The following is a 15522-nucleotide window of genomic DNA, read 5'->3' as shown; positions in this document are numbered from 1 at the left end:
TCCAGGCCAGTGCTCTATCCAGTGCATTACCTAGCTGCCTCCTAATGGGGCTTTTTTCACTGTCTATACCTACTTCACTCTTTGTAGCTTTTGTTAATTAGGAATACTCTCTCCTCCCTTGGCTTTTGTTACAGACATTGGTCTTTCCTAGTTCTTCTCCTTTTTATCTAAACTTTATGTCTCCTTTGCTGGGTTAGCATCCATTAAATATGATTGTCCCTTAAAGTTCAGGCTTGGGTCATTTTCTACTTTTCTCATCTGTCATGAGGTGAATCATCATCTTTACAAATATGACTATAAAATTATATGTGTGTGTATATATATATATATATACACATATACCTATGTATACATGCATACATATATGTATGAATGTATGTATGTATGTATGAAATATAGTCCTAATCTACTCTCTTGAATTAGGGCCTGAATTTTTATTTACCTGTCCTATCACCAAGTAAAATATAACATGCCTAAAACTGAACCCATTAACCATCTTTCCAAGCTCATCCCTCCTCTAAATTCTGCTCTTTCTATTCAGAACAATACTATCTTTCTATTCACCAAGGTTTGAACTATTGTTATGACTGGTTTTTCCTTGTCCTTCACCACCCACATCCAATTAGTCACCAAGTCTTTTTTTTTTTTCCAGTTTTTGCAAGGCAATGGGGTTTGACTTACCCAAGTCACACAGCTAAGTAATTATTAATCATCTGAGGCCAAATTTAAACTCAGGTCCTCCTGAATCCGGGACCAATGCTCTAATCACTGTGCCACCTAGCTGCCCCAGTCATCAAGTCTTAATGATGCTAATTCCACATCTCTTAGATTTATCTCCTCTTCATTCACAGAGAGACTCCTCCAGTTCAAGCCTCCATCACCTCTCACCTGAATTCCTGCAAGTTACCTAATTTGGCCTTCCTATGCTCTGTAGAGGGAATCGAGGGGATTAGGATATCAAGTGGCTAATTGTGGAAATTGAGTAAACCATCTTGTTCACTGACTTCATCTAGTGACTCAATTCTACAGAGTTCAGTTCCTTTTCTGTTCAATTATGGATATTGATTGAATCTCGTCCTGAACTGGACCACTTCTATCTGCTGTTTTCAATAAGGGCCTAGGTTATGCTGACCAGAAATTCAATCACATCCAAAGATTAACGAAAGGAATTTTCTCAGTTGTATATCTCAAGCAATCTATATGTCTTATCTTAAAACTGGTCTCATACTAATCAAAAAATTACTGTTTTCGCATTCCTTTGATTGTTTACAGTCATTTGGATTGAGTACAACAACTCCTTTTCTGATTTCAAGGAACTGCATCTATTTCAATCTCTCTCTCTCCTAACTTGGAAAGACCTTAATCTTTCCTCCACTTAGGAATCAGATTATTTGATGTTATATTGTGCCTTATCTGATTGGTTTTAAGTTCCTCTGTATTCAGGGTCCAGGTTTAAGCTGAAGAGGTCTGATCCTAGTTTATTAAATAACTGACATTCACTGCCTAGTAAATAGATATTCTTGAAAGTTTAAACCTTTGTTTCCTCAGTCATTTCATCTTTCACCCCTGCCATAATATCCAGTTCCCAAAATATTTTTTCCTAAAATAAAGATATGGACACATAACTGCCCTTCTCAAAAATATTAATAGCTCCCTATGGCCATTATGAATAATTTTTAAAAATTATTTTAAATTATTTTAAAAATTACCTCACAAAAAAAAATTTTTTTTAAAGTTATTCCTTTTCAGCTGGATACAGTCCTTGGTTACCACATACTTCTCTGGACTTTTTTTTCTTTTTAAGGTTATAATTTGGAAAATTTGAGTAAAATTAAAGGACAGCTATAACAGTAATTAATTTGCCTATATAGTCTATTTATTTACTTTTTTTATTACTTTTTATTAGTTTTTTTGCAAGGCAAACGGGTTAAGTGGCTTGCCCAAGGCCACAAAGCTAGGTCATTATTAAGTGTCTGAGACCGGATTTGAACCCAGGTACTCCTGACTACAGGGCCGCTGCTTTATCCACTGTGCCACCTAGCTGCCCCTTATTTATTTACTTTAGAAAGCTATATTTAAAAAGTTTAGATCTTAAAGAAATATAATAAATATTATCACCAGCAAACAGTTTTCAATAGAGCACCAGAATTTATAAAATGAGGACAAGACAGCTAAATGATACAATGGATAAAACACTAGACTTGACAATCCTGAGTCCATATCTAGCATCAGGTAAGCTGTGATACCCTGGGCAATAACCTAACCTCTCTGTGCCTTAGTTGTGAGGATGAAATGAGATAATATTTATAAAATGTTTTATAAATCTTAAAACCCCATATAAAGTATAGCTCTTATTATATAAAGGCACATAATAAACATTCAATTATATTAAATTGTTTGACCTTGATCAGTCAACAAATGTTTATTAAACACCTAATGTATTCCAGACATCATGCTAAGTGTTTGGGGCACAAAGAGCCTGCCTTCAAAGAGATCATCTGCGATGCAATTTACTCTCAGCATCTATACAACCAATAGTTTAGAGATTTAAAAAGTGATGACTTGACTACACGTGTCTAACATCAAATTGCTAGTCTTCTCAATGAGAAGGAAGGGAGAGTTTTTGGAACTCAAAATTTGAAAAGCAAATGTTTTTACATCCAACTGGGGAAGAATAAAATATTAAATAAAAGAGGAAAAGAAAAAACAACAAATTTTGATATAAGTAATCAAAACTGTGCAAAGTAAATCTTATATACCTATAGGATACAGATAGAATTATCCTATCCATAAGATAAATCCCGTCCTTTAATCAGAGTGCCTGATTCTTTTCAATGGTAATTTGATCACCTCTACTACTTATAAATGAAAAGTCATGGAATAAGAAGCCTCTCTGTCACACAAAACGCCCCCTGAATTCCCCAAGAAAGTCAAATTCTGAACCAGAGATTCCGTTAGACGACACAGTAGGTTGTTGCTGAAAGTGCTTGGGCCTTGTTATTCCACCTGGTTTAATCCCCAAAACAATATATTTATTTCCATTTCTTATACCTTGGAAATAAGGGGAAAATGAGAACAAAGTATAATTGTTTCTATTTTTCTAATTACTCCAAGGGATTTACTTGTGGAAATCTGCTTATTGCATTTTTCCCTTTAGGCATAAATTATATATTATCTTTTTTAAGCATTAAAATTCTGTAAATATCTTGCAATTTTTACATTGCCTTCATTTCCCAGCAGAACGCAATGGATAAAACAGTTGCCAGGAAGCCCTAGTTTTAAGCTGTGCCTCCAAAAGATAGTGGGTATATGATCCTGGGTAAATAGCTTAAGCTCTCAGTATTCTAGGCAACTCTATAAATAATTTGCAGAGATGACCTTCAGTGGCAGATGAAGTTCTGACCTTCATTAGAGGGAGTGTTCTCATTGGATATACTGTCTATCATTGAAATTACAGGTCTCATACAGCTAGTAAAGTGTAGGCCTGAGTTCAAATCCAGTCTTGGACATGTAACTAAACTGTGAGACACTGGGCAAATCAATTACCTTCTATTTGCTTCAGTTTCCTTATCTGTAGAGTGGGTATTATAATAACTCCCAAAGATGTTGAGGATAAAAAAGGTATTTATCAGCACATTGAAAACCTTAAAGCACCATATAAATTGTCCTTAGCACCATACACCTTAGAATGTCATCCCTTAGAAAAAAAAAGGGGGGGGGGGGTCAAGCAAAACTAAGAAAGTGAAATATTACATATAGTATTCTACATTCACTGTCATTTTCTCTTGCAGAGTAATTCACTTTTATGAATTACTTTTAACAAAGATACAGTTAGATTTATGAGAGTACTATCTAAATCTACTTATCTAAGTTTGAATTTGACCCAAAACAAATAACTATTTATTAAGAGATTTGAATATTTTTGATGTAGTTTAAAAAAACCCAACCATACAATAAAAAGAGACTTAGCCCATCACTAAAAGTACCCAATATGAAATCCCTAAGAACAATAAAGAAAAATATCTAGCCATTTTCAAATTTAGCATTCAGTTAATAAACTTTTGTTCTATTTTTTTATTATTCTAGAAATATAAAAGGAAGTAATCACAAAGGGTTCTTTTTTCAATGCTGATTTTTAACATTTTTAAAAAAATTAATGTATATCTTCATTCCCCTAAAGATGTTAAGCTTTAAAATACAAATATATAAGGAAAATAAATATGATATGCCAGAAGATAAAGTGCAAAAGACTCAGCTAAACAAAAGGCACATTTTTGAAAAATTAAGAGCTTTTAATTACCTAATAGCTACTTCTAGTATGATACACTAGAAGATTATATCCTTTTCCTAACACATTCACAGATGGTAATGTGTATCTATTTCTTGCAAAAAAAAAAATCTTGTCTAGACATGTGATAAAAATTAATCCTCCTTAAGTTTTCCCATTCTGAATCACTTATTTACACCTTAACTCTGACTATAGTTTGCATATAGAAATGTATATTCTTTAATACAGAGGAATAGAGTGACATTTTATTTTGTTACTTCTAGAGATAAAATACACAAGAACAAAAGAGGAATTCTAACATTTAGGTGGTGAGATTTTTTGTTTTGTTCTCTCTTTGTGGTGTCTTTACTGCTTGTTTGCTTATTAGATGAAAAATGCTACCCTATACCCAACAGAAAAGCCATTAGTTAATGGAGATTAATAATGTATTTCAAAATCTGTTCTATTCAGATGGCATAGTATCACCCCCTGGTTTAAAAGATAGTTTTTCTTTTTAAACGGCAATGTAGTGAAGGCTAGGTGGCGCAGTGGATAAAGCACCGGCCCTGGAGTCAGCAGTACCTGGATTCAAATCCGGTCTCAGACGCTTAATAATTACCTAGCTGTGTGGCCTTGGGCAAGCCACTTAACCCCATTTGCCTTGCAAAAAAAAAAAAAAAAGGAAAAAAAAACCTAAACAAAAATGGCAATGTAATCTAAATCAACCCTCAAAGTGGAATATCCTCTACAGCAGAAACATCAACTCTGTGGATCACAACACTCTCCAGTATGGGCTGAATTAGATTAAAATAGGGAGATACTTAAAATAAATAAAATTATGATAATAGTAACATGATTTTCTAAGTCAATATGCAGCTTTTGAGGATGTTTATGTATAGTTTTGTGGTCCCGTTTCTATTTGAGCTTAATATCATCGCTTTAAAGTAACTGAAGAGTCTTCTAAAATCTGATTACTTCTAATGATTGATAAGGAAATTACCAGGGGTGGCTAGTAGCACAGTGGATAGAGCACTGGCCCTGGAGTCAGGAGTCCCAGAATTTAAATCCAGCCTCAGACACTCAATAATTACCTAGCTGTGTGGCCTTGGGCAAGTCACTTAACCCCACTTGCCTTGCAAAAAAAAATAAAAGAAAGGGAGAGTTAATGATAAGGAAATTACCTCATGAGACTGTTCTAACTGCCAGGGAATTCTACCTAATACATGAAAAAAAATCTTATTTTTCTCCAACTTCTCCACAAATATATATATCTATTGACACTACTGATAATCTCTAGGACTTTTGGTCCTCTCTCATCACCAAGAAATAAGTACAAAAAGTTATAATTAATTCTTAATATTGTTAGCAAAAATAAATATTTAATTCAATGCTAACTTCTCTCATTATTGAGTCTTTTTAAAAATTGTCTTTATTTAAGGCAATGGGATTAAGTAACTTGCCCAAGGTCACACATCTAAGCAATCATTCAATGTCTAAGACCACATTTGAACTCAGGTGTTCCAGCTCCAGGACCGGTGCTCTAACCACTGCACCACCTAGCTGCCCCCATTATTCAATCTTAACTGTTTGGCACCTCAGGAATGAAATTAAAATTAGATTTAATAAAACCAGAAGAACAGTTTACATCATGATTATAATGATATAAAGGAAAAAGAATATGATAGTAATATAACAAATAATGAAAATGAAAACAGCATTAAAAACTTCTGTGATCACTTCAGTAACCAATAGCAGTAGCTTTAGAGGACTTCATGATAAGGCAAGTTTCCCACCTAGAAACAAAGAGGTGGTGAGCAATGGATATAGAAGTCAAATTTATATTATCAGACATAGCCAATATGTTCATTTGCTTTCACTGACTACTGAGTTCTTCTGGGAGAGGAGTCATTGGGAAGTTGACTGTGTATGTTAAGAAAAAGCATGAATTGAACATCTTTAAGAACAAACAAAAATATTAACTGTATATTGAATGTGATTGAATGTGATTTCAACAAAAGGTCAGACTGACTTCCAAGGCCAGGTAGGAAAACTATTACTGCTGATCTGCACCATTGCTCATCTCTCTAATAGATATAACAGATGTGACTATAATCTATAAAGGAGAGCATGTTACTACAGCTGAGAATTATATCTATTCTCTGCCCACTTGAAAAATGAAAACTTGAAAAAGAAAAGATGAAATAAAATAAATGAAATAAAACATTTGTAACCATAACTTTAACTTTTTTTTTACCTAGATTATCAAGATCTTTCCTGGTGACAAATTTATAATCATCATAAACTGTACTTTCTGGATTCTCTTCTAGTTCTTCAGTCAAGTTATCTAAGAATGAACACCATCTAGGAGCAGGACCCAAAACCTGTGAGTAGACATTACAAAAAAGTTAGACAACCACCCTGATAATTAACAGAATCAACAATTTCAGTCACTACAACACAAATTTACTGTCTTAATATGAAGCTCAGGTTTAAGTGCTTGAAGTACAAAGATAACAATTAGCACAGTTGCTTATCCTTATAGAACTTGCTACTTCAGCAATAGAGGAAATAAGACAATTTTATAAATACCTATAAAAAGGAAGTAGTGGGGCACCTAGGTGGCGCAGTGGATAGAGCACCGGCCCTGGAGTCAGGAGTACCTGAGTTCAAATCCGGCCTCAGACACTTAATAATTACCTAGCTGTGTGGCCTTGGGCAAGCCACTTAACCCCATTTGCCTTGAAAACACCTTAAAAAAAAAAAAAGGAAGTAGAATACAATGAAGAAACAGAAAATATTGTTTTTCAATGGCATGAGGGGCAGCTAGGAGGCTAATACGTACAGTACCAGCCCTGGAGTCAGACCTGAGTTCAAATCCAGCCTCAAACACTCAATAATTGCCTAGTTATATGACCTTGGGCAAGTCACTTAACCCCATTGCCTTAAAAGATTGGTTCATATCCTGGCTGTGGCACTTCCTACCATGTTAAGATGAGAAAGTCACATCACTTTCACCTGTAAAATAAGGGAACTGAACTAGGAAACATCTGAGGTCCCTTCCCTTTGGTGCCCTTGTGATGCTTCATGAACAGGCAGCACCCAGGCTAAAAGACAAACTCTCAGCAACTCAAGACAGTTGAATTTGAAGGATGTGAGCTAACACATGAACAAATGCTCTGAGGTAGAAGAACACTGGATGAATTTGATAGTACAGGTAAGTAGAAACAGAGCTCCAGCAGACTGGAGGCAGAATGTGGAGGGCCGTGATTACCAATCTAAGGAATTTTTATTGATTTATAAATGACATAAGAAGCAACTAAAAGCTTTGAACTATGCTTAAGGAAAATTACTTTGGCAGCCATTTTAAGGATGACTGTAAAGGAAGTTCAACAGCTACCAGGCTATTGCAATGATCCAGATAATAAGTAAAGAGACCTTGAGTTAAGACAGTCGAAATGGGAAAGAAAAAGGAGCAAATTTAGGAAACCAAGGAGCTAGCACCAGCAGCACCAACTGAACATAAAGGATTTTATTTTCAGTATCCAACTGATTTCTATGCTGCATCTGACCATCAGAAGTGCCACTGAGGAATGAATTTCAACCTATAAAACTATATAAGTGATATATCAGACCTTTATTACTAATATGAGTTTTAGTATTATTACTTCTACCATCTATGATTACTGCAAATGTAATTTAATTTTCAGAGATTTCTTTCCTATTCAAAAGAAATTGTTTTATCATTATTGAAATCCTTGTTACTTGCAAGTTGAGTTACTATTTTTCTTTACAAGGCTATAAGTATATTTACTTGTATATTTACTTGTCAGTCAGTCAACAAGCAAATACAAAGAAAGGTAAAAAAACAGTCGCTGCTTTTAAGTACAATCTGATGGAAAATACGAGGATAGATTGGAGATAGTCTCAGAGAAAAAAATTTTAAAATTAAGGAGGCCTAGGAAAGGTAAGATACAAAAGAGGAACTTTAGCTGAGATATGAAGGAAACCAGAGAAACCAGGAGGCTTGACATGAGGAGGGGCAGAATTCAGGCAGGGTGGAGAGTCTATGAAAACACTCAAAACTCTAGAGATGAACTGTCATGAGCATGCCAAAGATGAACAAAGGTCTTTTCCTCTAATCTTTGCAATAGTTCTGCTCTTCTTTCTCTGCTCTAGGATAATAGTAGATTCTGCTAAATATAATCTTAAGTTATTCATCAGTATATAAATTGAACAAAATGCCAGTGCTAAAATAACCAATCATGGTGCATCAAATTCATTGTAAATTGGCCTCCAAACAATGGACCCCTATATCTGAGGTTACTGAGGCAATAAAGTAATGAAAATGATGAATAAATAATGAACTGTACTGGCTAGATTCGTGCTCCATTCAATTAGCATTTTAAAAAAAGGCTATCCATTAAATCAGGAACACAGGTATCTGGACAATTTATACTAACTAAACTTCAAAAACACTTGAAAAGTGAGGAACCTCACTGATAGGGACTGAAGTTAAAAGAGGGCCTTTGCCACTATATTATCAGTAACAAAATAATTCAGCTTCAAACAGAATTGTTGAAGAAGACAGAATATCAGGTTAAGATACTTGTATTGGGAGCAGATAGGTGGCACAGTAGATACAACACTGGCCCTGAAGTCAGGAGCACCTGAGTTCAAATCCAGCCTCAGACACTTAATGATTACCTGTGTGACCTGTGACCTGCAAAAAAGGCGCTATCTGTATTGGAGTGGAGAAAGATGGCATGTCTTTCATTTGGAGGTACCCAAAAGAATCAAAAGTAGCATTCATGCCCTATAAAGGATTTATCAATCCAATTAAGCAGTAATTCATCTCTACAATAATTGCAGTTAGGTAACTCAGTGGATTGAGTCCTGGCTCTACAATCAGGAAGACTCATATTCCTCAGTTCAGATATGGCCTCAGACACTTGTAAGCTATGAGACCCTGGGATAAGTCCCTTAACCCAGTTTGCTTTAGTTCCTCATCTGAAAGGAAATGACAAATCTTTGCCAAGAAAACCTAAAATGGGGTCACAAAGAGTCAAACATAGCTAAAACAACTAAACAATGATAACTTGTATAAATCTCATTGTAATACAAATGAATTTTATGCTGTGTTTTGCTTTTACCATTTGGTGCTACAGAAGTATTATCAGATAACTATTCCCTTATAAAAAATTAATTGCCAAATGTCAAGGAATGGGATCACTTCTTGGAATCAGTCCAACAAATAGAGATTGGGGTACAGAAAGAAAGACTCAAAAATAACACAGGAGAATTGGAACCTGAAAGACAACTAAAGTCTGTTATAGTACGTTAAATGAATGTAAGAGTATCCTTAATTTCTTTTAAGAAAGATTTTATTTATTTTTTAATTACACATTACTAAAATATTCTTGTTTAAGAGTAAACCTAATACCCCCTCCCCCACAAAAATATAAAACCTCATGAGAAATAAAGTGAAAAAAAATAAAATGTGTTTGTGCTCTGGTACCATCAGCTCTGTCTTGGATGGATCACTTTAATTCCATCATAGTAGTTACTTCTATATTTTTCCACAGTTGCTGTTGCTGATTGTAATTCCCTCCAACCACTCCTCCCCACTACAATCTATTATATTTTCTCTCTCCTTTCATTCTATCCCTCTTCGAAAATGTGCTGTGGGGCAGCTAAGTGGCACAGAGGACAGAGCACCGGCTCTGGGGCCAAGAGGCCCCAAGTCCACATTGTACCTCAGTGACCCAGCAACCACCCAACACCATGAACTAGACAGACATACCTGATCCCAGCACCTTGCAAAAAGTAAAAAAGAAAATGTGTTATGTCTGAATATCCTCACTTCTATCACCCACATCCCCCACTTCCCCCTATCCCCCTTCTCTTTTTCCTCTAGATGTCTATACCCTATTGAGTATATATTCCTCTCTGAGCCATTTCCAATGAGCATGAAGGTTCCCTCATCTCCCCTTGCCTTTCCCTTTCCATACCATTGCAAAAGCTACATAGAATATTTTATATGAAATATCTTAGCCTATTCTACCTTTCCTTTCTCTTACTCCCAGTACATTTCCCTTTCACCCATTGACTCCATTTTTACAATATAACATCTTCAAATTCAGCTCTATCCTGTACTTCATCTATAAAAGCTCCTTCTACCTGCTCTATTAAATGAGAAGGTTCATATGAGTATTATCAGTATCATCTTTCCATGCAGAACTACATCATCATTAAGCTTATAATTTACCATTCTCCTCCACTTTCTATGCTCCACCTGAGTCCTGTACTTGGAAATCAAACTTTCTGTTCAGCTCTGGTCATTTCAACAGGAACATATGAAATTCGCCTGTTTTACTGAAAGTCCATCTTTTCCCTTGCAATAGGATGTTTAGTTTTGTTGGGTAGCTGATTCTTGATTGCATCCCAAGCTCTTTGGCCTTCTGGAATAGTATATTCGAAGCCCTATGAGTCCTTAATGTAGTTACTGCTAAGCCCTGTGTGATCCTGACTGCAGCTCCATGATATTTGAATTGTGTCCTTCTGGCTGCTTGTAATATTTTCTCTTTGACTTGGGAGTTCTGGAACTTGGCTATAATATTCCTGGGGGTTGTTTTTTTTTGGATCTCTTTCTGGGAGAGATTGGTGATCCTCTCAATTTCTATTTACCCTACTTCTAGGACACCAGGGAAATTTTCCTATAGAAACTCTTTAAAAATGATGTCAAGGCTCTTTTCCTGATCATGACTTTCAGGTATCCCAATAATATTTAAATTATCTTTCCTGAATCTGTTTTCCAGATCAGTTGTTTTTTTTTCAATGAGATATTTCACATTTTCTTCTAATTTTTCATTCTTTTGGTGTTGAACTATTGTGTCTTGATTTCTTGCAAAGTCATCAGCTTCCTTTATCTCCATTCTACATCTTAAAAGATTTGTTTTCCTCAGAGAGAGCTTTCTTATCTCCTTTTCCATCTAGCCAATTCTGCTTTTGAAAGTATTCCTCTCCTCAATATGAACCGTTTTATTCATTTGACCTAAGCTGGTTTTTAACCTGTTATTTTTTTCAGCATTTTTTTTTGGATCTCCTTGACTAAGCCTCTGACTGTGTGTGTTTTCATGTTTTTCCTGCATCTCTTTCATTTCTTTTCTCCATTTTTCTTTTATCTCCTTTACTTGGTTTTCAAAATCTTTTTTGAATTCTATCATAGCCTGAACCCACCTTCTATATTTCTTGGAGTCTTTAGATGTAGAATCTTGAACTTTCTCATCTTCAGTTTGAGTATTTTGGTCCTCCATGGAACCAAAGTAATTGTCTATGATCAGGTTCCTTTTTTTTCCCTGTTTACTCATTTCCTCAGCCTATGCCTGGTTTTGGGGTGCTTCCTGAGCTTTTGAGCATTATTGGGACACCCCCACAAGGATCTCAATGTGTGAGGCTTTGATTGTTCTCCTGGTCTGTGAATGGCAAGCTCATCCCTCTGCCATGGGGCTGTGAGGGGTCAGGGGTCCCTGCTCTATGCAGGGCCTAGACTGCAACCGGGGTCTGAATATGGTCAGAGCCCCAGAGTCCTTTTATAGGGACAGAGGATAGACCTTGGCAGTCTCCCTCCACTCTCTTACCTTTGGTGGGCTGAGTACTCAGGGTGAAGCTGCCTGGACCTACTTCTGGTTTCTTAGATCTGGGCTGCTGGGGCCACACTGGGGGCCTGGGTTTCACGCTCTGGCAGAGGTCTCCCTGCTGATCTTCCAAGTTGTGCTTGGTGCTCCCTGGGGTGCACATCAGGAAACTGCTTCTGCTACCTACCGGGAGCCCCTGCTCCCAGATGCACTGGGGCTGTTCCTGGGAGGCTGAAGTTCCTTCTCTCTGGCCCGGTCCCACCACTCCAACCCCATGGAAGACAGTTTTTCCACTATTTTCCAGGTTACCTTGAGCTGGAGAATTACCTCATTGGATCTTTCTGTGGGTTCTATCTCTCAAAAATTTAGTTAGAGTCATAATTTTAAGTTTTTTGAAATACTTTGGAGAGAGCACCTAAGAGAGGCTCTTCTCCTGCTGCCATCTCGGCTCTACACTCAAGAATTCAAGTTCACTTTTAAAAATGAGAATAGTCCTTATATAATAACAGCAAAGTATGACAAGAAAATAAGAATTAACATTTAATCATATTTTTAGGTCTAATAAAAGCTTACAAATATTACCTCAAAGAATTTTCACAGCAATTCTATGAGATTGAGGGTGAAAAAATTATTCTCATTTTACAATTCATAGAATTATAATTCTAGATCTGGAAAGAGTCTCCTAGTCCATCTATCTCAACCCCCTCATTTTACTGATGAGGAAACTGCAGCCCATGGAAGTTAAGTGTTTTGCTCAAAGTCATTTATGCAATAGCAGAATTGGAATTTGACCTCAGAATTAAAGAGGGAAAAAATAGGTGATCTTCTGTTTTATTTAAAACAATAACAAAATTAAATGACTTGCTATCTGGGATATACAGAAAAACATTAGCACTTTAGACTCATCAATATTTGAAGTACTAACTCAGAAGGAAAGATGAAGTTGATTTCTGGAATTAAGAAAGTTTATATTATATACACTCCCAATACTCACTGAAAACTACTCATTTTAAGATGACACAATGAAAGAATTTATTCTCTTAAAGTTTTTGAACTTATTTACATGACAAATTTTCCACTTAAGTTTTCAACTATCATGGTAAGGAAGTAAAATGAGATTCTCAGAGACTATGTCAGTAGAGTACAAGGTCTGTCAAGTTCAACCAAGTTAGAAAGGTTTTCTTTCACACCTAATTACAATGTCCAGTGTCTAATATCAAGAACCTGTCTCTGGTTAGATCAGGAAAAGCTTAACAACAGAAGGGGTTGGCCATAAATGGGTGATGTTTTTCCCCCACTGACAGTAACTCATGAGGACCTTCTTACACTAAGTGTAGAGTAACTCAGAACTCTGACAGTGGAAGGGTTATCCCATTATGATCAAAATCACAGATCCTCAAAAATATTTAAATAAGATAAATGATAAGCATTCATGCTATAAATAATAGCTCTCATAAAATGTCATAGGTAAAATAATGACAATATTAATAAAACAACCCAAAAGCAAATGTAAAAAAAAAGTTCATCAGGGAATGCCAAATGAGCATTTCTATTATTAGAAGATAAAATTCTAAAATTAACTTTTAAAAAACTATGTAATGGAAGCTCATGGTTTCATATATAAATCCTTGGGGTTTTTCCCCCTTTAAATTCTGAAATTGTCATGGTAGGTGATAGTTATGAAGTTCCAAAGAAAATTTAAATTAAAAAAAAGTTAATAGTTGGAATCATCTTCAAAGATTTCAATAAAACCTACCACTTGATACAGAAGCAGGCCACTGAGGTACTAGATTACTCCTCTTTCCTTCCAAAAATGTAAATAAAGAACTTAGGGAGCTCATTGTTTTTCTGCTGGGTAATATTCACAATGAACCAAAGTATCTGAGTTTATGATCTTTCACTAAATAATGAAAATGTTTTTCTCTTGTATTTTGATACAAATTCTTTCCATCATACAATCAAACCACTGAGGGAAAACACTTAGTCTAATAGTTGTCCTATTTAATGGAAAAAAAGGTCACTACAGAGATCTTCCCTTCAGCATGAAGTTTTCAGCAGGAGGGAGGATGATGGACTTCAACAAAATGGAACTTTTTAATGACAAGTTTCCTTTCCAGTTTTGGTACTAATCATTTAAATGAGAAAAACAAAAAATTACAATGGAAAGTGTAAGTTTGTTATTCTTTAAAAGGTTCATTGTGGGTGGAGAGAGTGGAGGAAGAACAACAGCAGTCACAAAAAAAGAACAAAGGAAAAAACCCAACTCTAAGGAGATGACAAAAACAAAGAATTCTCATGTGGATAAATTATAATTTGGTTATATTACCAATTTGGTAAAACAGACTTTTATTTTTCACAAGGGACAACTGAAGAAAATTCTCAACTACCATTATCTCAGGCAATTCAACAACATCCAATAAAGAAATCACACTTCTGTGATCAGATTCTACTCTTTACCACTGTAGGTAGTCCTTGGAGGGCAGAAGAATAAAGTAGAGAATGATGGGGCAATCCAGGGTTAGAAAACAACATGACTAAAAAACCAGGAAAAGAAATGAAAGTATGAAAGATTACCCAGTAACAAAAATAGACACATTTGCTGTTTCTGATTGATTCTAAAGCACTAACTATAATTCTGCAAGTAAGGTGGTACTAGTTCTCTTAATAAAAACTAATTTCATAAATTTATAAATTCAAATGGTCCATTCACTACGATTGCAAGACACTAAGACTATTAGTTTGTTGAGATTTTTTGAAAGATTTAGACAAATATTTTGAATAAAGTAACTTTTTGTTGAAAATAAACAAACCAGAGCATTATCATAACACTATAGATTAAAATGATTTAAGTTATCTTTCTTAGAGCTCCCCAAAAGGGATTGAAAAGAGAAACACTGTTGAAGGACCTCATTATAAGGAAGCTTCCCTCACACAGATGGGACAAGAATATTGATTGAAGAGAACATTAAAGTTAGGCTCTAGAATATTTAATAACTTCCATTTGAAGTCTAGAATAATATAAGGTCACCTTCAATTAACTTTTAGATATTTAACTTCATTGAAATCAATAATTTTCTTAAAAACTATCATAATAGTTCATTTTAAGAGAGTAACCAAACATTTTAGTGGAATCATTTTTTAAATGCAAATTAATGGAATTGTTTTGAATTACTTTTCAAGAGACAGGCTTCATGGCTGCAATAAATAATAATTTCTCAAATAAGAGTTCTGATCATTAAATTTCATGTGATGAAATGTTTCCATCAAAAACAAAATTACATTTATGGATCTGGTTTCATTTATCACCTTTTTTCATTTCCCTTTAAAGAGGAAACCTATCTTAAGGAGAGCCTAAGGAGACTTACAACCACATAGAATGTTTCCTCAAAAATTTCAACTAAAATGTTTCAAAGAGGTCAAGAGAAGTGGTTTAATCAATGAGAGACAACATACTTCTCCAATCTCTATTCTACTTGTAAAATTTGTAGTACTTACTAATACATTAAAAAAAGATCACTGGTACCTGGTAAGAACAGACACATAACTTTCAACTAAATCTTCTCAACAGAATTAAAGCATTTCAGTTTGGGGATAACCAAACATAAAGTTAACTATGCCTGT

The 15522-nt window shown here is 35.1% G+C and overlaps 1 protein-coding gene across 1 annotated transcript in view; it reads right to left on the bottom strand.

Moving 5' to 3' along the window:
* The window catches only part of NOL10 (nucleolar protein 10), a 123708-nt gene that overhangs the window by 29122 nt on the left and 79064 nt on the right, over nt 1-15522 (bottom strand). Inside the window, exon 14 of the mRNA XM_074209761.1 lies at nt 6522-6648. Coding sequence (XP_074065862.1) covers nt 6522-6648 — 127 coding nt within the window. The remainder of the gene's footprint in view (nt 1-6521; nt 6649-15522) is intronic.

Source organism: Macrotis lagotis, chromosome 1 (genome assembly GCF_037893015.1).
Source record: "Macrotis lagotis isolate mMagLag1 chromosome 1, bilby.v1.9.chrom.fasta, whole genome shotgun sequence".
In the NCBI taxonomy this organism is placed as follows: Eukaryota; Metazoa; Chordata; class Mammalia; order Peramelemorphia; family Peramelidae; genus Macrotis; species Macrotis lagotis.
Note: the sequence above shows the minus strand (reverse complement) of the source record. Positions and strands in the feature narration are given on the sequence as shown.